General features: G+C 44.9%; 1 protein-coding gene across 5 annotated transcripts in view; it reads right to left on the reverse strand.

Moving 5' to 3' along the window:
* Nucleotides 1–23,721, reverse strand: part of SYCE1L (synaptonemal complex central element protein 1 like) — a 103,125-nt gene extending 79,404 nt beyond the window's left edge. For 3 of the 5 annotated variants that reach the window (XR_012518916.1, XR_005581619.2, XR_005581620.2), the window contains exon 1: nt 11,129–11,200. Coding sequence is in view for 1 of the 5 variants with exons in the window: in XM_039477509.2 (XP_039333443.1) it covers nt 10,623–10,697; nt 10,884–10,956; nt 11,129–11,216; nt 11,304–11,373; nt 12,243–12,306; nt 13,858–13,912; nt 14,188–14,235; nt 14,773–14,847; nt 15,041–15,100; nt 16,785–16,844; nt 23,654–23,714 (729 nt within the window). In the remaining 4 variants the exon portion in view is untranslated. Of the gene's footprint in view, nt 1–10,548; nt 10,698–10,883; nt 10,957–11,128; nt 11,217–11,303; nt 11,374–12,242; nt 12,307–13,857; nt 13,913–14,187; nt 14,236–14,772; nt 14,848–15,040; nt 15,101–16,784; nt 16,845–23,653 lie in introns of those variants that run through there. The other 2 variants (XM_039477509.2, XR_012518909.1) reach the window with 2 other exon arrangements.
* Nucleotides 23,722–23,729: the final 8 nt, after the last annotated feature.

Here is a 23,729-nt window from a genome sequence, read left to right on the forward strand (position 1 = left end):
TTATAGAAATAGCCACAGTAAAGACAACTCCAAATGTTCTTTGTTGGAATCATCAGGTAGCTGTGTGCGGGTGCCCAATGAAGAGGGCAGAGCAGAAGAAGAAGAGTGAGGGAGGCCGGACTTTCAGGAGGATGTGGCTGAAAGCCCAGGTCCTGGCTTTGACTAAGGGGATTTCCTGATGCTTCACAAATACCCCAAGGACAACTGCTGTAAGGACAGAGAAGCAGAGCTATGCAGGCCAGAGCCATCCCCAAATTGTTTCCAAAAGCCAAGAAGTTCACATCCTTTGGAAGACAGTAAATTATCTGATTATCTGAGTATTCTGATATTGATCATATGGACAATTTTTTCTTTTTTTTTTTTTTTTTTTTTTTGGCAAGGAGTCTTGCTCTGTTGCCCAGGTAAGAGTGCAGTAGCACAATCTCAGCTTACAGCAACCTCTGCCTTCTGGGTTCAAGCCATTCTCCTGCCTCAGCCTCCCGAGTAGCTGGGACTATAGGCACCCGCCACCACACCCCACTAATTTTTGTATTTTTAGTACAGACAGGGTTTCACCACGTTGGCCAGGCTGGTGTCAAACTCCTGACCTCGTGATCCAACCGCCTCGGCCTCCTAAGGTGCTGGGATTATAGGTGTGAGCCACCGCGCCTGGCCTGGACACTTATGCTGAATAGTATCTGAAAAACAAAGCAATGGTTTGTTGTCTAAGTTTCCTAATTCTTAGCGATTCCTGGAAACAAAAAAAAGTCACTTTTGGTACTGTAGGGCACCTTGTCCATCTCAGTGCTATATTCAAATGCCATGCTAGAAGCATGTTACAGAAGCAATAATATCAGACTAACGTGCCAATTCTCTCCTTGGTTTTATTTCCCAAAACAACATTTTCTATCACTGTTTTATTTTTCCACAGGCAAGTGAATTATTTTCTATTTTCTTTCATTATGAAAGCATTACACTACTTTAAAAATTTAAATATCCATTCTATAGGCCAAAAGTTCACAAACTACAGCCTACAGGTCAAATCTAGCCATTACTAATTTTATAGAGCTTATAATCTATGTATATTTTAATACTTCTAGATGGTTGCATTTTAAATGGTTATACAAGCATTTACATATTTTCAATTTCACCTCTTGGCTTGCAAAGTCTAAAATATTTATTATCTGGCTCTCTAAGGAATACATTTGCTGACCCCTGCCTTTTAGGGGTTCAATTATTTTTTTGAGAATTTACACAGGCAATTATTTTTTGAGAATTTACACTGAACCAGATGCGTTATTAAGAATGGAGACCTGCTCAACTTTTAACAGGTATCAGAGAGCCCCTCAGGTTCTAATAGTTAAATATCTCTTAGCGTATCCTTTCCACATTTCCACATTTCCAGGTAAAATTCAATCAGCTTGCCAGGCGCGGTGGCTCAAGCCTGTAATCCCAGCACTTTGGGAGGCCAAGGTGGGTGGATCACGAGGTCAAGAGATCGAGACCATCCTGGTCAACACGGTGAAACCCTGTCTCTACTAAAAATACAAAATTTAGCTGGGCATGGAGGTGTGTGCCTGTAATCCCAGCTACTCAGGAGGCTGAGGCTGGAGAATTGCCTGAACCCAGGAGGCGGAGGTTGTGGTGAGCCAAGATCGCGCCATTGCACTCCAGCCTGGGTAACAAGAGTGAAACTCTGTCTCATGAAAAAAAAAAAAAAATTCAATCAGCTTGATGTAGCAGGAAAGGTCTTGATCATCTTGCTTGTACATAGGTTTCTGGCCTTATCTTCTGTCATAAGCCAAACACTGAATCCAAAGATTCTAATGTAGAGATTTATGTATCATGCCCACAATGCTGATCAGACCTTCTCTCTTCATGCTGACCTTCTTCTACAGGCAGTTTCCTTTCATCTCTTCTTCACTTGACTAATTCCTACTTGCCTTTAACAATGCAGTCAGCATTACCTGTGTTAGAATGTGCCTGCATGCTTCCCAGACTCTAGCATGTGCCTGTATCTTTGAGCCCTTTGTCCCGGGTTGCCTTCTTCATTAGGCTATGAATTATCAATGATGGTATAGTTTTATTAAACAAACACTGAAAAGGCCGGGCACTGTGGCTCACACCTGTAATCCTAGCCCTTTGGGAGGCCGAGATGGGTGGATCACCTGAGGTCAGGAGTTCAAGACCAGCTTGGCCATCATGGTGAAACCCCATCTTTTTAAAAAATAAAAATTAAAAAAAAAAAAACCACTGAAAAACTAGATACCTAAATAGACAGTCAAGTAAAGAAACATGCCAGGAAAAATATTCATAAAAATACATTTATTGTAGCAATATTATCAGGTAAAATAGAATTCAAAGAGATATACAGAGGAGAAAAAAACATAAAATAAAAACTGAATAGATAAAACATATAATTTTCTCCTTTAGAAGCCTCAAAATAATGATATTAATTTCCTGCATGTTAATGTATAAATTTCATTCAAACAAATATCAAATGTAATAATAGGGGTTTTTTCCTTAGGAAATAGACAATATGATTCTAGAGTACGCATAAGAAAGAAAATATCCTAGAAAAATTCTGAAACAGTAGGAAAATGTGGAGGAAGTCTCATTGAGCAAGTTTCATAATATTCTTTAAGGGTATAAGAATAAAAAGTTTGGTATTTGTGCATAAACAGGTAACCGGATAAAGGAAAAGAATAACCAGTTCAGAAACTGACCAAAATAGATATGATTATTTGGTATATGGCAAGGATGGCATTGCATTTGTCGGGGGATACATGTGCTATTCAGTAAATTCTGCCAATACTATGTATACACTCAAAATAAATTCCAAATAGTTCAAATATAAACTAAATTATAAAAGTATTAGGAGCTGGGCACTGTGGCTCACACCTGTAATCCCCCAGCACTTTGGAAGGCTGAGGTGGGTGGATCACCTGAGGTCGGGAGTTTGAGACCCGCCTGGCCAACACAGGGAAACCTCGTCTCTATTAAAAATACAAAAATTAGCCAGGTGTGATGGCAGTTGCCTGTAATCCCAGCTCCTTGGGAGGCTGATGCAGAACTACTTGAAGCCAGGAGGCAGGGGTTGCAGGGAGCCAAGATCGAGCCATTGTACTCCAGCCTGGGCAACAGAGCAAAACTCTGTCTTAACTAAATAAATTAATAAATGTGTTAGGAATGGTGACTTAGCACATGGTGGGCAGGAGGGTGGGCAAGTGGTCTCCCCAGGACAGGGTCCTCGCTAGTGCTGTGGGCAGCAGAAGGCAAAGAAAAGCCCTGTGCTCTCCTCTAGGAAGTAGGAGACTGTAATTGGAACATTTTGAATTGTGTGTTTTTTGAAGCTTTGACTGCGATTTTTAAAGAATAAAACGTTCTTAAAAAAAAAAAAAAAGGTAATCACTGAGAATAATATTTAACTTCAGAGTGGAAGAGAAATTTATAGGTAATGGGCATTTTAGATAATGTAGGTTTAACACGACTTTAGAAATAAGAAGACATGTGAAAAGTAAAACAGCCTTTCCGAAAATCAGGCACAAAATATATAGACAATGACTCCAGAAAAGAAGGTCATTAAATGCCTACTGGCTTTCACAAGATAAAGTCAGAAGGGATCTTTTATAGCTTTGACTCTTAAATAGGTTGATCACAGAAGCAAAACATGACTGCAGATACTTGGAAGAAATCAATTAATTTTAGCAGGGTATGGTGACTCATACCTGTAATCCCAGCACTTTGGGAAACTGAGGCAGGTGAATCATTTGAAGTCCGGAGTTCCAGACCACTCTGGCCAATATGGTGAAACCCTGTCTCTACTAATAATACAAAAATTAGCTGGGCCTGGTTGTGGGTATCTATAGTCCCAGCTACTTGGGAGGCTGAGACAGGAGAATTGCTTGAATCTGGCAGGTAGAGGTGGCAGTGAGCCGAGGTCATGCCACTGCACTCTAGCCTGGGCAACAAAGTAAGACTCCATCTTAAAAAATAAAAAAATAAATAAACTTGTTATTTCTGTCTTTGAAATGCATGTAAATCTTGTCAAAAGCTAATAAACCTCCTACCACCTTTATGATCCATGATTGTCTTTCTAACGAACCTGAGAACCATCTCTTTGAAAGTTAATCAAGGAAGACAGCATCCCTGTCTCCCCATTTCTGTGAGAGGGTAAGGCCTAGCTTCAGCACGCAGGTGCCTTGCTCCAAAACTGCATCCTGTCATTGGATTTTCCTTTGGATAAAGCCAACTGACTAACACAGAGGGTTACCCCAATTTAGGATGAACCATGAGTGACAAATCATGCTATTAAGTCTTTGAAAACTACTTACTGTTCACCACTGAATGGGTTGTATCCGGCTATATTAAATAGTGAGATTTATTTCTTTGCCTTTGCAATCTCTTTTGTGATTGCCTGTGACATCACCTGGTTTAATGCTTACTCAATAACTAAACTGTCTTCTTTTTCTTCTGTTTTTTTTTGTGGAGAAGTTTTCTGGGTTGGCAGGAGACTCGGGTTTAGTTATATGTCCCCAATAAGGTCACAGACTGAACCAGAGCCGAGTCACAAAAGGAATAGTCTGACCCCTGGCTTGGTACTCTTTCCAGCGGGCCACTGCCTCTCAGGAGCACACGATTTTAGGTCTGCTGTTGCTTACTGTGTACCTCCTTTCTCCCTCCAGTGAGTCTACAAGCTCCCTGAAGACAGAACCTGTGACTGATACATTTTCTGCTTTCTCAGTGGGTAACAAAGTGCCAGGGATATGGCAGATATTCAGTCAATGCCAACTGGGTCACTGAACTTGGAAGAATTAAGGCAAGTCAATTATAATCTTAACTCTGACAAAAACAAAGCAAAAAAAAAAAAAAAAAAAAAACGAAAGAACTTGGATGAAATAGAAAAGAATGCAGCATGGTGTGTCATGGAGAAGAGGAAGAATTCCAAATTAGGGGTAAGAAGATCTGGTCATGAATATTAGTTCTTCCCTGGTTTCAGTGAAGTCACCATCAGTTTCCTTAACTGTAAAGTGACAAAAAAAAAAAAAACATGTTTATTATGTAAGATTTCTAAAATGATGACCAAATGAGGATGTGAAAATTCTTTGTAATAATGCCAGTTAACCACCAACACAATACTCATGATGTACAAGTATTGTTTTAAGCACTTTTCATATATTATCTATTTATTTAACCATCACTATAACTTTCTACTTTACAGATAAGAAAACTAGCCATACAGAATTTAAGTAACTTCAGCCGGGCACAACAGCTCATGCTTGTAATCTCAGCCTTTTTGGTAGGCCGAGGTGGGTAGTTCACTTGAGGTCAGGTATTTGAGATCAGCCTGGCCAACATGGTAAAACCCTGTGTCTACGAAAAATAGAAAAATCAGCAAGTCATGGCAGTGGGCACCTGTAATCCCAGCTAGTCAGGAGGCTGAAGCAGGAGAATCACTTCAACCTGGGGGGTGGAGATTGTAGTGAGCCAACATCTTGCCATTGCACTCCAGCCTGGGCCTGGGTGTCAAGAGTGAAACTCCGTTTCAAAAAAAAAAAAAGAAAAAAGAAAAATTAAGTAACTTGCCTGAAGTTACACAGCTAGTATGCAGCAGAGCTGGGATTCTAACAAAAACAGCCTGGCCCCCCGTTCTGCCCTGCTAACTAGTGTGCTCTATTGCCTGCCTGACGGGAGATATTAACATTATTATTCTCCAGGACATTCTACTACAGACCCTTTCTCTCTTCCATGACTTGTCTAGCTTGCTGCTCAGGTTGTGCTGTTTGTATCTCCTTGGGCCCCTCCTCTGGCTCCTCTTCTGTTTTTCAATGGATTTCTTTCTAGCTTACTTGTTTCAAGAAAGTCCTTCAGCCCTTTTGGCAACACTGAGCTCCCCCAGGCTCATTCACATTTGAACCTGAACTACATGCTAAGAAGCTTGAGAATTATGGGAAATGAATGCAAGCCCTGTGGAGAGAGGATGTGGGTGGTGAGAGAAGCGCTGTTGGAGGAAGTGAGTGAAGACATCCCAGACAGCGGTAAATTATTTCAATGAAAGGAGAAGTAGCCCTGCCAGGAGGGTCAGCTGAGTCAGGAGAACACAGGGCAAATCAAAACCCAAGGAACACAGATTTGCTCTAGCCCAGCAAAGGCCACGAGTCTAAGCGTAGAGTTGCTTCTCTATGGCAGCCCCTCCAGACCAGGAAGGCTTCATTTTCCTTTATAATTCCTGAAATTCCCGGCCAAAAAGAGAGTGAAAACATCTCCCAGCAAACAATGGCAAGTGGGGAGAGGAGGAGCCCTTAAGAGCGTAAGATGCACTTTTTCTCACTTTCAAGGAACTAAGCACCAGTGAAGAAATCCCACGAAGAAGGCAGACTTGGGCTGGGATCTAAGATCATTATAAACCAGCAAATTCAGTTGTGGAAAAATAATTTTTGAATGAAGAGGTGTTCATTGCTTGCGGTATGAGGACAGATTCTCAAATCCAATTCTGTGTACTCATATGAAATACAATGTCTGCTATTTCAGAGATCTCTCACTGGGAGGTCTAGCAGATAGGAGGAGACTATGGAAAATAAGCCCCAATTTATCACTTAGTATTGTTATTGGTTTCTAAATCTTTAAAAAATTTTTCTAATCCATCCAAAAGAACCCTACAAATAACACCTGGTTCACCAACTGTTAACATCTTACCACATCCGTTATCCTCTCCTCTCTCTGTATATACACACGCACACAGCTTCCCCTGTCAAACCATCAAAAAATAGGTGGCAGACATGAAACTTATTTCTACACTCATCTCCTAAAATCAAGAACATTCTCCAATCAACTGCATCACTGCTATCATTCAAATACTAATCCAATAACATCATCCAAATTTCAGTCCATTTCCCTGCAAACCCTTAAATGTTATTTATAGCTGTTTCCCCTACCCTTGTTCCAAGTTCTAATAAAGATTCATGAATTGTATTAAAAATTTTGGGGGCGGGGGGTTCAGGGCCCGGGCACGATGGCTCATGCCTGTAATCCCAGCACTTTGGGAGGGCGAAGTGGGCAGATCACAGGGTCAGGAGATGGAGAGCATTCTTGCCAACATAGTGAAACCCCGTCTCTACTAAAAAACAAAAAAAATTAGCCAGACATTGTGGCATGCGCCAGTAGTCCCAGCGACTTGGGAAGCTGAGGCAGCGGAACTGCTTGAGCTCAGGAGGCGGAGGTTGCAGTGACCAGAAATCGCATCACTGCACTGCAGCCTGACAAAAGAGCAAGACTCAGTCTCAAAAAAAAAATTTTTTTTTGATCTCTCCTGATCAAGAACAGTGGTGCCATACTGTGGTTGGCAAAATAGACCCCCAAAGATGTCTGTATCCTTCTCCAAAGAATCTGTGAAGGTGTGACCTTATATGACTACAGGGACTTTGCAGATATGATTTAGTTAAGGATCACGAGATGAGGAGATTATCCTGGATTATCTAGGTGGGCCTAATGTAATCACAAGGTTCCTTACAAAAGGGATGCAGGAGAGTCAGAGTCACAAGAGATGTGCCCATGGAAGCAGAGATTAATGAGTCAAAGATCCCAGGTAGCCATAAAAAAACTAAAGAATGATTCTCCCCCAGATCATGCAAAACTGCAGCCCAAATGACACCTTGATTTTAGTCTAATGAGACTTTTGACCTAGAGAACTGTAAGGTAATACATTGGTACTGCTCAGCCATGAAATATGTATGAACTTGTTACAGCGGCAATAGGAGACTAATACACCAGTCTCCTTTATTTTTCATGACTCTGACTCTGTTCAGGTGTCCAAGACAATTGTCTTACAGAACTTTTCACTGTGTCTCTTTCCTCTGATTAAATATTTTCATCAAAAACCCCACATGGGTGATGATGTGTACCTGCCGTCAAGAGGAACATAAGGTCAGACTGTTCTACAACTTGGCCCTTGGATCAGGTGGTAGCTCCCCAATCTCCCCACCTTAAGGCACATCCCCCTTTGGAGTTAATAAAGACAACGCAGGATAAAACTTTGAGAATGTGTGATTATCCTGCCCCTTAATAGCTTTTCCCCCAGTGGTGTTAGCAACCACCAACCATTCATTGACTGATGAACCAACTGCTTCATTGTGGATTACAAAATGGTGATCTTTCAATTCTTTCTTTCCTTTCTCACTGATTGGCTATTACTCGGCTGTAAGAAAAATAAAAAGTTTGTTCCTTTTCCTTTTATTTTAATGAGTATCATCATGGAGTTTTGTGATTCAATGTAGAGGCTGTTGTCTTTTTAGTTTCTCCCACCTAGGTAAGTCCTTTGCCTCTCTCGCTATTACTTATTAACGCTCAAAGTCCCCAAATTGGCCATTTTGAATGCATCCACTGTAGCATGGGGTAGGACTCACCTAGGGTGGCCTATTGGCTGTCCCAGGCACTGGCTGCAAGATCATGGATAAGACATTCCTAAAATAATGAAGGTTAATACATGATACCCCTCAGTAAATACAAGTGAAGTGACACATCACTGGTAATACGGCATGAACATGTCTGTGGGAATACTCTGCATGTCTTATCCCAGCTCTGGATTTCATGCAAGTAATATTTACTCAGACAAAGCATACTGAGAAGGGTGTTCCAACCAGAGGAAACGGTATGAACAAAAGTAACATCATGTGGGCAGTGGCAGTTTGGTGTTTACCAGGCTTCTAAGTAGGAGTGGACAGAGGCAGAGACAGATGAGAAAGGAAAGAAAGGTGTGGACCAGGTCATGAATGACCTTGCATCCAGCATTTACTGACTTCCGCAACATTGTGAAGGGACGTGGGTAAATGGATTTATCCATCTGAATGGCATGAGATGACTCGGTGTACCACTAATCTCTATATACGATTTAGCTTGTCCAGGGACCCAAAGGACATGTTCCGGGAAGTGAGGGGTTAGCCAGGTTTATAGTAAGTTCTGTACAGAGGGCAGCACCGTTTTCCAAATTTGGTCATTGAGTTTTAGAGACATTAAGCAATTTGCCTGAGAGCATCCCGCTAGTGAACAGGGAAACCAGGACTTGAACCCTAGGTGCACAGTGTTAAGTCAGCAGAAGATCCAGGCTGACCCCATTTGTGTGACAGAGAGGATGACAGAAGAAGATGCTGAGGTTCCTTGGAGATTCCTGGAGACTGGCCTTAGCAAGCAGGTAGTGTCAGTGAGTCGGGGGATCACTGCCTGGGCCTGGAGTCAGCTGTGCCCGGGTGTGAGTGGTGACTGACTCAGGAAATAAAGCTCCCTGGACCTAATCTGTGGACCTGGGATAATAATGGCAACCCACATTTATTGAGGGCTGACTGTACAGATTCACTGTCTCAGTTTTCCTCATCTCTAAATTGGGAATGACAACAAGAATCATAGTGAAAATAATAAAAGATACGATTTATTCGGCATTTATTGCATAAAAAATTTCTGTTCTGAGAGATAACACACACCTTGGTGTTTCTCATCTGTAGCCTGGGAACAATAATAATAAATCATATGAACCACTTACTCTTCACTTAATGGAGAGAAGCCTCTGATCTAAATGAGTCACAGGTCTCAGGTCCCGCTCTCTAGGGATTGGGAATACTGAATCATCACAACTGTATGTGAGAGCTGACATTCACTGAGTATTTACTGCGCGCCCGGTCCTCTTCTACACACATTAGATAGGACCCAGCTTGACTGGTCCCTGGCAACTCTCCAGTGTCGTCTCTCCTCCTGGTCTACCTCGTTCCACTCCTATACCAGCCTCCTCCAGAAGGCTCCTCAAACACAGCCAAGTGCAGCCTCACCTCACGGCCTTGGCAGCAGGCATGTCTTCTGCCAGGCGCACCGTTCCCCAGACGCCCACAGGGCTCACTCCCTGGCTTCTCTGCTCAGATACCACTTTCTAGGTGAGGCCTTCGCTGACCGCGCTGTTTAAAATGCAGGGTTTACAACAGTGCCTGACACCCAGCAGGCAATCGGCAAATGCCTGCTTAGTCAATACATGCTCAGTCAAGGGCAGCAGCCTGGTGCCGAGCGCCTTTGGAGTGGGGTTCCCAAGGCCGCGCTCCGGGGTGGTGGACACATTTAACAGGTGAGGCGAGTACAGATGCCCTGAGGAGGCCTAGCGGCTGCGACCCCACACGAGGACCAGCAGGGCAAAGGCCCCGAGGGGACAGTGTTTGGAGTGCTTGAGAAGGGTGGAGAGGCAGCCTTAGCTAGAACCCCAATATGTGAGGGGAGCTCAGGTGGGCGGGCAGGTCCCAGAGCCAGCGCGGGTTTCCAGAGATCACCGGAGACGCACAGGCCCCCACAACCCGCATGGGTTAACACGCGCCCTCTAGCCCCTGTTGACAACATAGATGGTTCGGGAACTCGAGATGAGGCCGTGGGGCGGGTCCTGACACCCACCTACTCTATCTGAGCTCGGGAGCACTTTCCCAGCGCGGGCCCGGCGCCCGGGGCTCGCTGGTGGGCGGGTTCCGGCCGAGGCCCCGCCCCGCCCCCGCCCCCGCCGCGCCGCGCCCCACGGGGAAGCACAGACTCCGCGGAGAACGTGAGCACGGTCGGAAATGATCGCTTTTATTCTCTGGACCGTCCGGAGGGAAGGTCAGGACTGGGCGGGTCCTGCTAGCCTAGGGGGCCTCGGGGGCAGCCACCGGCGGCTCCGGGTCCTCCTCGTCGCGGGCGCCGGGGAGCTCCGGCCCGGCCTGCGGGGGGCAAGCGGGGTGAGGCCGCGGCCCGGGTTCCCAAGCGCCCCGCGTGCGCCCGCGCCCGCGCGATGCAGCTCCCGAGGCGTCCTCTGCCCACGGGGCATCCCGGCTCGCGGCAGACACGCTCTCGGGGGCCGCACCCGGGACCCCGCCCGCCCAGCCCCCCTTCCCCAGGCTCCCTACCTCTCCCTGGCCAACCCGGACCTCGGGGGCGCTCTGGACCTGCTCCCCGAATATCTCCAGCTCCGCCCTCAGCCTGCGGAGAAGGTGCCGAGGACAGAGGAGGAAGCCACCGAGACGCGGAGACCCGACGACGCCGAGGGAGGCACCGGCCGGGGAGGGGCGGGGGGGGCGGAGCGGCAGACCCGGGCCCGCTCCCCTCCTCCTCGCCCCTGCCCACCTCGCTCACGCCTTCCTTCCCCTCTTACCCGTCCTCCGCCGCCATGGCGCCCTCGACCTCAGAGGGCGAGCGCAGCCGCCGCTCCGCCTCCCGCAGCTTGGCGCGCACCAGCCTTCCTGCGGGTGGGCGGGCGTCAGGGGCAGGGACGGGACGGATGCCGGGCAGGTCCTCCTCCTCCCGCCCACCTGGCGCGGGAAGCTCACTCTCCGAGAGCAGCTGCTCCTTGCTCCTCTCCAGGTCACGGATCTCCCGGGCCAGTCGCTGCTCCAGCATCTGCGAGGGCAAAGAGGAGGCCTGCAGGTCTGGCTTTCCTCTAGGCTACACGGCCCGCCCCTCCCCCTTTGTGCTTCTCACTTAAGTCTTCACCTGCATTAGGTCATTCATTCATTCATTCATTCAACTATTTGTTAACTCAAGGTGCAGTTTCTGCTGTGGCTGGAGACCCACTCACCTCCCCCTAACTGCTCTCCATGTTTCCAGGCACTTACCAAACTTGAACTCTTCCCACTGTCCTCATCCTCCACTCCCCAATCTGCGTCCCTCAAAGGTTTCAGGCACAGTCCAGCCTCAGGGCCTTTGCTTCTGCACCCAGATACCTGCACGGTTTCTTCCCTCCCTTCCTTCACCACTGAGTTGAGATGTCACTTGCTTAGACGCCTTTCCACTGATGTTACACGATCTAGCCACTTACTTCCTCGGTTGGAGTATGGGTATGTCCCCACTGTCCCCACCCAGCTCGGGACAGTAAAGACGTGGCCCCTTTGGTCTGCCACCCTCTCTCCCTGCCTCAAATGCTGCCTGGTGCAGCCACTGACAGTAGCTGAATGAAGGAATGACCTGATCATGGCTTTCTCTGGGCTGCCATTTGCCACTGCAAGGTGAACATACTCTAGGTGAGCAGGGGGAAAGCAGGATCACGATGGCTACTGCACCAGCAGGTGATGCTGGTTTTGACAGTAGAGGATGGTGAGATGTAAGTTGATTTCAGGTAAAAGCCGAGGGACTGAAGGTGGGCAAGAGGAAGCAAGGAATCAAGGACTATCCCGCGGCATTGGGCCTGGGCAGGGGTGGACGCTGGGCCAGTCAGTGGGACACTAAAGCCAGGGGAGGAGTGGCTTTGGCTGGAGGCGATAATAGCTCACATGGAATTCCCAGAGGTCCTTGTGCTGGCCCATCAGATCCTCCAGCTCTCCTCTGACATCCAACCTGGAGGCCGACATCCAGGAATGAGAGAATGAACACATGCTAGGCCTTACACCCTGAAGGGAGCGCCTCAGGCACAGGCCTGCAGATCCTGTCCATGCTTCCTCTGCTGGGAGCCCCTTCATGGGTTTTATCCTCGAAATTTTGGTTCCTGTAGCACCTCTTCCAACAAACCCACCCTGATGCAAGCCCTGCCCCCACTTTCTATGCAGTGGCTTGCCAGGCCCCAGGCTTGGGAATTATCACGCATTCCTCTGTTTGGGACTCTGAAATCTGAAAGGTATGGACAAAACTTTGTTCAATGCACTCTTGCAACATGTGCTTCCTGGGAAGGGAAAGACAACCCTCAATCATATTCACTGAATGACCCATCATTCACTCCAGTAGGAGTGGGAGTTGGGATATCTGCTCACAACATTCACCTTTCACTTTTCTACTGTTAAATGAGAACCTTCATGGGCTTCTGTTGAGAACATCACCCTGTCCATCCTGTCCTCCATGGAATGAATCCTGGCTTCCCAGGAAAGCTTTGTGAGGGGTGTAGTAGTTTGGCACCACAGATTCTAACATCCTGGCTTGAAGCCTGATCTGCTACTTCACTGTGACCCTGAGCAAGTTACTTAACCTCTCTGGGTCTCTGTTTCCTCATATGTAAAATAGTGGTAGTGATGGGAGGGTGACATTAGCCCTTAACTCCTATAATTGTCATAATGAGGATTAGGTACATAAATGCTCATCAGACAGTGTAAGTAGCATGGTTAGGTATACACACGTTAGCTAACATCAGGTTTCTCCATGCAACTAAAGTTATGGTGCACCAGGATGTGAGACCTCTGGTAACAGGAATGTGCTAAGTAAAGGTTCAGAGGATGAAGAGATGGATGAATACGTGGTTGGATGGACAGTTGATTGGATGTGTGAGTTGCTGGCTGGAGAGACGATAGCTGATTAGAGAAATGATGAGTAGAGGAATAGTGGCTGGAGAGAGAAATAAAGGATTGCTAGAAGAAAGGATTGATGTCTGGATGGTTGAGTGAAGAAATGAATGGCTATGGGAAGAATAGAGAGGATGAACGCATGAGTGGATGGATGGAAGATTATAAAGTGGAAGGCTGGAGATCAAATGGCCAACTGGATGGATGATAGGGTTGGGTAGTTGGATAGATGGATGAATGGATGAATGAGTGCATAGGTGAATGGCTAGATGGGTGGTAGATGAATGGGTGGCAAATGGATGACTGGGGCCTAAAATAAGCAGACAAATAATCAAGTGCATGGGTCCAGAAGGAGCTGGACAGCCAGCAGAGACAGACAGAATAACACCAGTGGATGGAATATGTTTGATGAAGAAATTAGTAACGAATAATTAAATGAGTAAATTAATCTTAACACGACCATTTAATATCAGAGATAACCAAGGAAATCTTTTGTCTAGCTGCTCTATTTTATAGAAAGGGAAAATGAGCCATGTCCAAGATTCATTTCCATAGCTCTTGCTCCCTCCTTTTTCAGCTGGGGAATGAGGTGGGGAAGAGCTGAGGCAGTGCCTCTTACCTCTGAGCCTCACTTTCCTTCTCTCGGCAGTGCCGCTGGAGGATCCTCAGTGCCTCTGTGGGGAAGGAATCAACGAGACCCCTTGAAAGCTCTTGGGGAGTCAGGGTTGGCTAGAAGTAATGGGCCCCACATCATGTAAGGCATTGGAGGGCACTGTGAAGACCTGGGTGTTTACTGCAAGTAAGGTAGCAACTCAGGGAGAGATTTGTGCAGAGAGGGAAGCTTCCGCCTGAGTTAGGATTCAGTGGGATTCCTCTGGCTGATCTGAGGAGTATGGACTTTTGTGGGGTGGATGAGTAGAATGAGGAAGACACAGCAACTGGTAAATACCTCGCTTTTTGCTCAAGACCTCCTCCAGGTGCACCTTCTCTCCATTCACTAAAAAACACAACAACACTTTCAGCCTCCAGGCACCCGCATGTCCATCTCCATGGCAACTTCACGTAAGGGGAAAGCCACACAGAAGGTGTAGTACAGCCCCAGGAGACATGAGGTATCTTCTTGCCTCCCTTGCAACCATCTCCCACAAGGACCAGCTTCTCCCCCACATGCCCACACTCCCTGTAAGTGCTGAAGGAGTGAAGACCCTGAAGAATGTACAAGGTTTACACTGACGAGAGAGATGATGTACACACATCATGTCAGGTGGACATAAAGGCTCTTAAGAAACAAATCAGGCAGGGGAGTGAGAATGACCAAGAGAGGGCAGGATCCTATTCTTAGATGAGACCATCTAGATAGGCCTGTCAGGGTGAAGTTTGAGCTGAGAGCTGAAAGATGGCATGAGACAGTGAGAAGCAATACAGATTGTGTGGGCTAAGAGCATTGTAGGCAAGGGAACAGCCTGTGCAAAGGCCCTGAGGTGTGTACAGGAACATCTGCAGTGTTGATGGGTCCTTCTTTGGCCCCACTTACAGGAGTCTAATTCTCTATGAAGGGCCTCCTGGAGAGTGCGGGTGTCTCTCAGTTCCTCACTGGATTTCTTTTTTGCTAGACCAAAGGGAAGAAGACACTGTGTGAGTGTAGTTTCGAGCCTTGCTGTTCACTCGCAAATATGACATTGCATATTCATCTGCAAACAGCCCTAGAGGGTCCTAGGTTTTATAGATGAGGAGGTCGATTCATTACAAATCCAGGCCCTTCCTGCTGGCCCCTGCTGGCCAGTCTAGGTCCCCAAGTTTACCTTGCTGAAGCTCATTAATCCGGTTAATCAGGTCCTCTATCTGTGGCTCCAGGCTTCCCTCTGAAGAAAGAAAGGAAGAAATATTGACCCAGAGAAGACTGTGTCTGACTGTCCAAGGCAGATGGAGAAGCACTGTGTCTGCTCCTATCAATTAATAGGCATATACTGAGCACCTTTGAGCTCTGTTAGAGCCCCTTGAAGGGCTTACATTCTGGGTTGGAGAGAGAGACATCGAGCAAACAAATCCATCAATTCAGATGGAGGTAACTGCTGTGAGGAAAAATAAAGCGAGGCAAAGTGTTGAAGAGCAAAAGGGTAAAAGGCATGTCTCGAGATACAGAAAGAGGAGAGGGAAGCAGTTCCTGCAGCGTGTGAGGGTAAAGAGTGTGGAGGGGGCCCATTCCAGGCAGAGTACAAGGCAGAAGGAACAAGTGCAGATTCCCTGCAGCAGGAGCTACTGAGGCACATGTGCAACCTAACAGTGAGGGGCTGGTGTGGCTCAAGTGTAGTGAGCAAGTAGAGAGTGGCAGAAGGTGAGGTGGGGTTAAGTGGGAAGTGATATCACTCAGGGCATCTTGGGCCACTGTGGAAGCCTTCAGATGTAACTCTGAGTGTGGCGTGAGCCAAGTGAGACATCCCATCTGCCCCGCTCTGTCAAAAGCCAGGTGGGAAAGGCTGTCACTCTGTCAGTCTGGACTCTGGAACTGGCCTCATCTAAGAAAGGAGGAAACAATGCTTTTACACTGATGGTGGTGTCTTGCAAGTTTCCCAGTGACAGGGTGATCACTGTCCCTTAAGGGAGTCACCTCTAACTTCTCATAATCCCCGTCTCAGTGCTCTGTATGGAGAAGACCTCCTTCTCATTCCTCTCTGGCTTCAAGGTTGGCAACACAAAGCTGGGGCAAAAAGCGGCCCAGCCCTTGCCAGTATCACTGCCGAAGCCTCAGACACTCTGAGGTTAATGAAGTCAGGCCATGGATTTTCAAAGGTCACCAACTCCAGGTTCTGTGATTTCCAGGAGAGTGGGTGATCTCCACAGTTCTGGTTATGACTGACAGAAATCTCTGGGTGGGGGTCTTTGTTTTACTGGAAATTATCAGGCTGGGTCACTGTATTTCTAGCCCTGTAATTTCTTCTCCCTGATTTTACCTAGGCAGCAGTCCCAGGCAGGTCCACTGCAGGCAGCCACACAGTGGGAGAAGGGGAGGCTGCTGGTGTTTTTTTCCTGGAGTAGACTGATGTTATACTATTTTAAGATGAGACTGGGCTGGGGGTCTAACCTCAAGCCTGGCTGGCACTGCCTCAGCTCTGATGTAGGTACTGGGTGCACACTGGCTCCCAGGTCTCCCACAAAAAGCAAAGCAAGGTGCAAAACCAACGGCGTTGTCATTTGTATGTAAAAAGGGAGGACAAAAATATACACCCATGAATGCATTTTTAAAGAATCTCTGGAAACATACTTAAGAACTGAAAAACAAGAGCTGCTTGCCTGTGAGTCAAGGAAATGGATGACTCCTATGTGGTGGGAGAGAAGTGAGGTTTGGGGGTGGGCAACTGGTTTTTCTGTTCCTTTAAACTTCTTCCATTTTGAACTGTGGAGTTGTATTCTTGGTTCAAAGAATTAAGAGGGGGAAAGTGCAATGGGATAATTTCCCAAGGTTGTGAGTTGAGGGCACTGAATTTGAACCAAGTATTTCTGACTTGAAACCCCAGGCTGAGGCTCAAAAACAAATAGACACATGACCTTTCTGCAGCTTTACCACCATTGCCAGCAAGTCTTCAGTCTTCAAAGACTTGGCTTGCCCTGTAGAAATGAAAACCAAAAATTACAGGACCCAGTGAGAGTGAAAGGGGCAGAGAAGGGGGGTAGGAAGTCGCAGTGGGCTCTGCAGACACCCATGGCCTGGGGCTAAGGATGGGATGAGGGACAAGTTTCTATCCAGAGCAGGGCCCCTGTCCTTTGCCCTTGAGGTTTGTGGTGTGTGCTAGATAAATCAGGACCCCTGAGGGTCAGCTTCTCCCAGAGAGGTTAAAAGACACCACCACAAATATCCCCTTAATGACACTCAGCGGTGAGACTTTGCTGGTGCTTCAGTTTAAGATCCTTATGAAGTTCTAACCAGAGCAATAAGGCAGGAATATTTCATATGAGTTTCTTTGAAATAATTGCAGTCCATAATTTATAAATTCTTAATGAACTGATAGATCTAGGTAACAGTTATTAATAGCCGCTAACATCAAAGAAAGACAACTAGATATTATGAGTCTATTTTTTTAACCTTGCAGCTCCAGCTCAAAGGATTTTTTTGGGAGATGGATTATCAGCCTGCCGCCCAGGCTGGAGTGCAGTGGCACAATCTTGGCCCACTGCAACCTTTACCTCCCAGGTTCAAGTAATTCTCCTGCCTCAGACTCCCAAGTAGCTGGGATTATAGGTGTGCACCACCACGCCCAGCCAATTTTTGTATCTTGAGTAGAGACACGGTTTCACCATGTTGGACCTTGTGATCTGCCCGCCTTAGCTGCCCAAAGTGCTGGGATTACAGGTGTGAACCACTGCATCTGGCCAGGATTTTTGTTTTTATTTTTAATATAGAGAGTTTATTTCAACTAAATTTGAGGACTGCAGCTCAGGATGCACTTACAAGCTGCCTTGGGGAGTGATCCCTATGAGCCTCTAGAGCAGGCGTCCCCAAACTTTTTACACCGGGGGCCAGTTCACTGTCCCTCAGACCGTTGGAGGGCCGCCACATACTGTGCTCCTCTCACTGACCACCAACGAAAGAGGTGCCCCTTCCTGAAGTGCGGCGGGGGGCCGGATCAATGGCCTCAGGGGGCTGCATACAGCCCGCAGTTTGGGGACGCCTGCTCTAGAGGAAAGAACACAACACGGCCAAGGAAGGATTTTTGCCCCAAAACCCCCACAAAAAAAAACAAAAAAGCCTGATGGAATCTCATCAGGTTTCCACATCTAAATACTAATTTGGAGGAAATACAAAGGGCAGGAAAACACATTAAATCACCTCACTGGGGATGTGCTCAGTATCATGTGGTCTGTGAGAAACTCCACAGGAAAACCTGGTTTCTTCAACAAATAAGTTGTAAAGAAGAAAATGAGGGAGAGGGAAAATCCTATAGATTAAAAAAGACTTGAGGCATTTATCAATCAATTAAATGAACAGACCTTATTTGAATCCTGATTCACCACACTTTTCACCATATATATTTCTATGTGTGTGTGTGTATATGTGTGTGTGTGTGTGTGTGTGTGTGTGTCTATGTATATTTTAACATGAGCCTGTGTTACTTTTAACATTCAAACAAGAAAAATCACCGGAAAATATTAACATTAAATAAAAGTCCGAAACTCTTGAAATCAATGGTAAAGGTCAAATCTCAGTGACCCACTCGTCTCCAAGGAAAACTGAACAGAGATGAAAGGCAGCTCACAAAACAGGATAGCCAAAAAGTTAATGAAGAAATGCTTACCCACAGTAGAATGCAGTAAAAATTCCCTCTCCCTCAGACTAAGTTCTCCAATTGTCCTCCTCAGAGGCCACTAACATTATAAGCTATGTGTAGGTACCTGGAGATGATTCAATTTATATACAAACATACATCCCTCATTTTCTTTGTAAGTGGTTAGCATGTCATACACAATGCGTCCCATCTTGTAATTTTCGTTTGACAATGTATACTGGTGATCTTTTTATTCTTTGTAGGGGCTGTATGGAATTCTGCTGTGTGGATATACTATAATTTCAGAGAAAAATCCTATTGATGGATATTTAAGCTGTTTACCTTTTTTTGCTGTTACAAAGAATGCCACAATGATCATTTGTGTTCTCAGGCTGCCATAATAAAGTACCACAAACTGGGTCTTCCCTCTGTGTCTGTGTCTTCACATGCCACTCTCATGTGTCCATATTTCCCCCTACTTACAAGGACACCAGCCATTGAATTATGGCCTTCCCTAATCCAGTATGACCTCATCTTAACTAATTACATCTGCAAACATTCTTCTCCCAAATAAGGTCACATTTCTGAAGTTCTGAACACAAATTTTGGAGGGACACAATTCAACCTAGTACACCATCCTTGTACATTCTTCTTTGTGTTTGCATTAGAGTGTATCTACTATATACTCATAGAGTACTACCTAGAGGCTACCTGATGGATCAAAGGGTATGTATATTATTAAATTTGGCTGATAGGAAATTGCCTTTCACCTGTCTCAGGCCCACAAATCATACTCTTACCAGGCAAGGATGTTTTTAATTTTTTTTTTTTTTTTTTTTTTGCCAACTCAACCAGCAAAAACTATTTCATTTCAAACTTTCTGATAAATAAATACCAAAACCTTACTCACCTCCTCTTGATTAGAAATTCCACTCCTAGGAATGTATCTTAAGGAAATAATTAAGGATGGTGTGTAAGATGTTCATTGTTTCACTGCTTATAATTTTAAAATATGGAAGTAACTGGGCCGGGCGCGGTGGCTCAAGCCTGTAATCCCAGCACTTTGGGAGGCCAAGGTGGGTGGATCATGAGGTCAAGAGATCGAGACTATCCTGGTCAACATGGTGAAACCCTGTCTCTACTAAAAATATAAAAAATTAGCTGGGCATGGTGGCACGTGCCTGTAATCCCAGCTACTCAGGAGGCTGAGGCAGGAGAATTGCCTGAACTCGGGAGGCGGAGGTTGCGGTGAGCCGAGATCACGCCATCACACTCCAGCCTGGGTAACAAGAGCGAAACACTGTCTCAAAAAAAAAAAAAAAAAAAAGGAAGTAACTTGAAGATATCTTAGGAGATCAATTACAGCGTGTTTGTAGGATGAAATTCTTTGCAGTCATTAAAATTCCTGTTGTAAACCAGGGTTTTTTAAATTTGTTTGTGAGACAGAGTCTCGCTCTGTTGCCCAGGCTGGATGGAGTGCAGTGGTGCAATCTTGGCTCATTGCAGCATCTGACTCCTAGGTTCAAGCTATTCTTCTGTCTCAGCCTCCCTAGTAGCTGTGACTATAGGCATCTGCCACCATGCCTGGGTATTTAGTATTTTTAATAGAGATGGGGTTCCACCATATTGGCCAGGCTGGTCTCAAATTCCTGACCTTGTGATCCACCCGCCTCTGCCTCCCAGAGTGCTGGAATTACAGGCATGGGCCACTGCACAAACCTGAGCTTATTAAAAAGTTTTTGAAATATTTGGTGTTATGCTCACCTTTGTATCTTTTTGTTTGGTCTGAAATTTTTATAAATTAGTATGTATTATTTTAATTTGCATTTTAATTTTTAAATTACATAATACATGTAGAATAACTTACATAATAAGCAAATGTAGAAGAATAAAACTAAAAAGTACAAGTCTCCCCTCGACAGCAGCCCCTTCTCCAAGTCACTCCCCTTCCCAGAAGTAACTACAGTCAGCAGTTTGGTGACAACACTTGTCTTTTAGTAAAATACATTTCATGTATTGCTTTAATTTTTGCTTACTCAAGTAAAATTCTAAGAAAATTCCAACAACAAAGAAATATATATGAAGTTAAAAATGATTTTTTTCTTCTCTCCTTAATCTGAAATCTGACTGCTTCCCCTGATACAAGCACCTTGAACAAGTTGGTATGCCCCCCTGAGATTTTTTTTTAATTTTAAAAATATTCTTAATATTTTGGAAATGAAACAAAAAAGTAAAACTACTTTAACAGCAACAAGGGGAAGTGTTTGTGTTTTATTTTTAATACTTTGAGAACTTTCAAATGCACGTGAGAGTAGAGAGGATATTGTGATTAACTCTGATATGCTCATTGCCCAGATTTGACAATGAATAATATTCACCCTATTTGTTTCAGCTGTTTTTCCTGCGTTGAATTTTTAAGCAAGCCCCAGGCTTGTTGACATTTTATTCCCAGAAACTTCCTTAGGAGTCTTAACTACTTAAGGACATTTTCTTAGGTGACCCCAATCCTATAATCACAACTGACAAGATTAATACTCATCAGGTAGTATCACCCAGTACCCAGGTTATGTAATAATTTCCTGATTAGTCTCCATGTCTTTTATACCGCTGGCATTTGCAACCATTGCTGCAAAAGTTCCATCCGTGCTTTACCTCTCCTCTGCTTTCTAGTGCTTGTCATGAAATAAGACCAAGAGTGGGTAATAAGTAAATATTTTAAATAATTCAACTAACATTTTGACACACACACAAAAGTCCATTACAAAAGAAAATGGCCAGGATAAGAGCAGCCTTTTAAACATTTTATTTTGAAATAATTTCAGATATACACAAAAGTTGTAAAAATAGGCCACAGTGCTCCCATTTTGCCCTTGTATCACATTCCCCACTTGTGAGTGATTCTGAACATTAAGTTGCAGACATCTTGGCCCATTACTCCTTACTATTCCAGTGTCTGTTTCCTACATACAAAGGGAATATACCAGGTAACCACAGTACAACCACCAAAACATGGATGTGAATACTGATCCAATATTAATATAGGATCCTCAGGTGCCATTCAAAATTTTCCCTCTTCTCCTTTACATTTTAAAATTATATACTACTACTTACATTTTTCTAAAAGAAAAATATAACACAAAATCACAAAAATGCCTCTACCTCTGCACTACTCCTCAAATCCAAGTCCCTTGTCCACTTTTTCTGTGCAACATACACAGGGCTATACCCTCCTCCATGGTTTCAATCCCAACTGGCCTATCCTAACAAACATATGATTTCTTTTGGAGCTCCCTGTGTGTCCATAATAATCCTATCAATTTAAAATTTAATTTTAATAAATTTAAATTAGAATTTATTTTTTTCTGCCTCCTACAAATAATCCACCACAGACAAATTCCACAGCGTGCACACATATACCTAGATTTAGTCATTTCTGTGACTGTTCCTTGTGTTGTGCCTCCATCAACACCCCAATCGCCATTCCTGGTCCATACACTTAGGTATTCTCCTATGACTACATAGCAACGTGACTGGGGAAGTGGAAGAGCATTTCAGATGCTAAAACTACTCTGCCAAACTGCCTCTAGCAAAGCCTTTGAGTCAGCTCTCTTCCCGGAAGCAGGAAAAGACCTGTTTCTCTACAAAGTTGTCAATACCAAATACTCTTCTTTCCTTTAGAAAGCTAATTTGATGGGCTGGAAATGGCAACTTGATGATACATCTTTTAATTTTTTCCTTTGCTGGTGAAGTTAATCATAACTTTAATTTTGAGGAATTTGAAAGGCTGATACTAAAATCGTTTTTTTTTTTATTGTCGCGGCAGCTGTATAACACCGTTCATAAATTAGATCTATTTGCATCTGTCTTACTTCCGTCTGTCCTTGGATGAATGCTGGCACTCAGTAATTGCTCTAATCTAAAAGAGCTCTCTGTGTTGAAGTTACTCCATTAGTCACAAATTAAAAAATTATTGAGCACCCACTATACGCCAAGCAGACACTGTTTTGGGCACGAGAGTTAAACAGTCTCTTTTCTCATGGACCTTACCCTAAGTCAGGCAATAAACAATAATCATTACTTTCATGTCAAGTGGGCAGGTCTGGCAGGATGCAGTCTAATGTGTTTATTAATATAGTAGTTTAAAGAGGGTCCAGAAAGGGGAGTTCGAGACAGATAAAAGTGGGGCAAAAAGGTGACAATGGTTATAGCTTAGTGATGGGTACTCTGGTACACTTTAAATGTTTCTAACAACAACAACAAAATACTAGTGGCATACAAGTGCATTACTACCTTGGGAGATTTTCCTTTGTTTTCTTTTTTTGCTCACTCTATCACCCACAATGGAGTGCAGGGGCACAATCTCAGCTCGCTGCAACCTTAGCCTCCCAGGTTCAAGCAATTATCCTGCCTCAGCCTCCCAGGTTCAAGCAATTATCCTGCCTCAGCCTCCCAAGTAGCTGAGACTACATGCACCTGCCACCACACCCAGCTAGTTTTTATATTTTTAGTAGAGATGGGGTTTCATCATGTAGGCCAGGGTGGCCTCAAACTTTTGACCTCAGGTGTGACTCACCCGCCTCCACCTCCCAAAGTGTTGGGATTACAGACGTGAGTCACCAAGCCCGGCCACGGGAGATTTTTTTTTTCTTTTGGCTGGAATACAATTTCCAATAGTGTCTAAGCCGACACTTGTCCACCCTCCTTTGCCTGTCACTCAAGTCAATGCCCTGGAGAAAAGCGGCTGTGGGGAGGCCGTGCTCCATTAAGAGGCTTAAAAGTTCAGCGAAGTGTGACACGGGATAGGTGTGAAACGGCGACGCTGGGAATGGCTGTTAATATGGGTGGCTGCAGCAGGGTGGTTTTTGTAACAGCCGCTCCACTTTTGTTTTTAGACTGGCACACTGACCTATGTATTATTTATCTTAAACAATAAATTCACTGGAGTTGACAAAAGTTAATCTCGGCCATAAGAATCTGCCTGTTCATTTATCTCCATTCTGCTTAACGGTTAACACATTTTTTTCTTCAACAACAAAAGGCTTAATATTAAAAAAAAAAAAAAAAAAAAAAAAAAAAAACTATTAGATCATCATTTCAGTATCGTAATGGGATGAGCCCTCCCTCCTTAGGGTGCAAGCCACTCGCCCTCGCTACCTTCAGCCTCCTCGGCGGCTCCCGGCGCTCCCGCGTTCAGGGGTTTCAGCTTCCCCGCCATCCTCTAACTGAGGGC

The sequence above is a fragment of the Saimiri boliviensis genome, chromosome 1, assembly GCF_048565385.1.
Source record: "Saimiri boliviensis isolate mSaiBol1 chromosome 1, mSaiBol1.pri, whole genome shotgun sequence".
In the NCBI taxonomy this organism is placed as follows: domain Eukaryota; kingdom Metazoa; phylum Chordata; class Mammalia; order Primates; family Cebidae; genus Saimiri; species Saimiri boliviensis.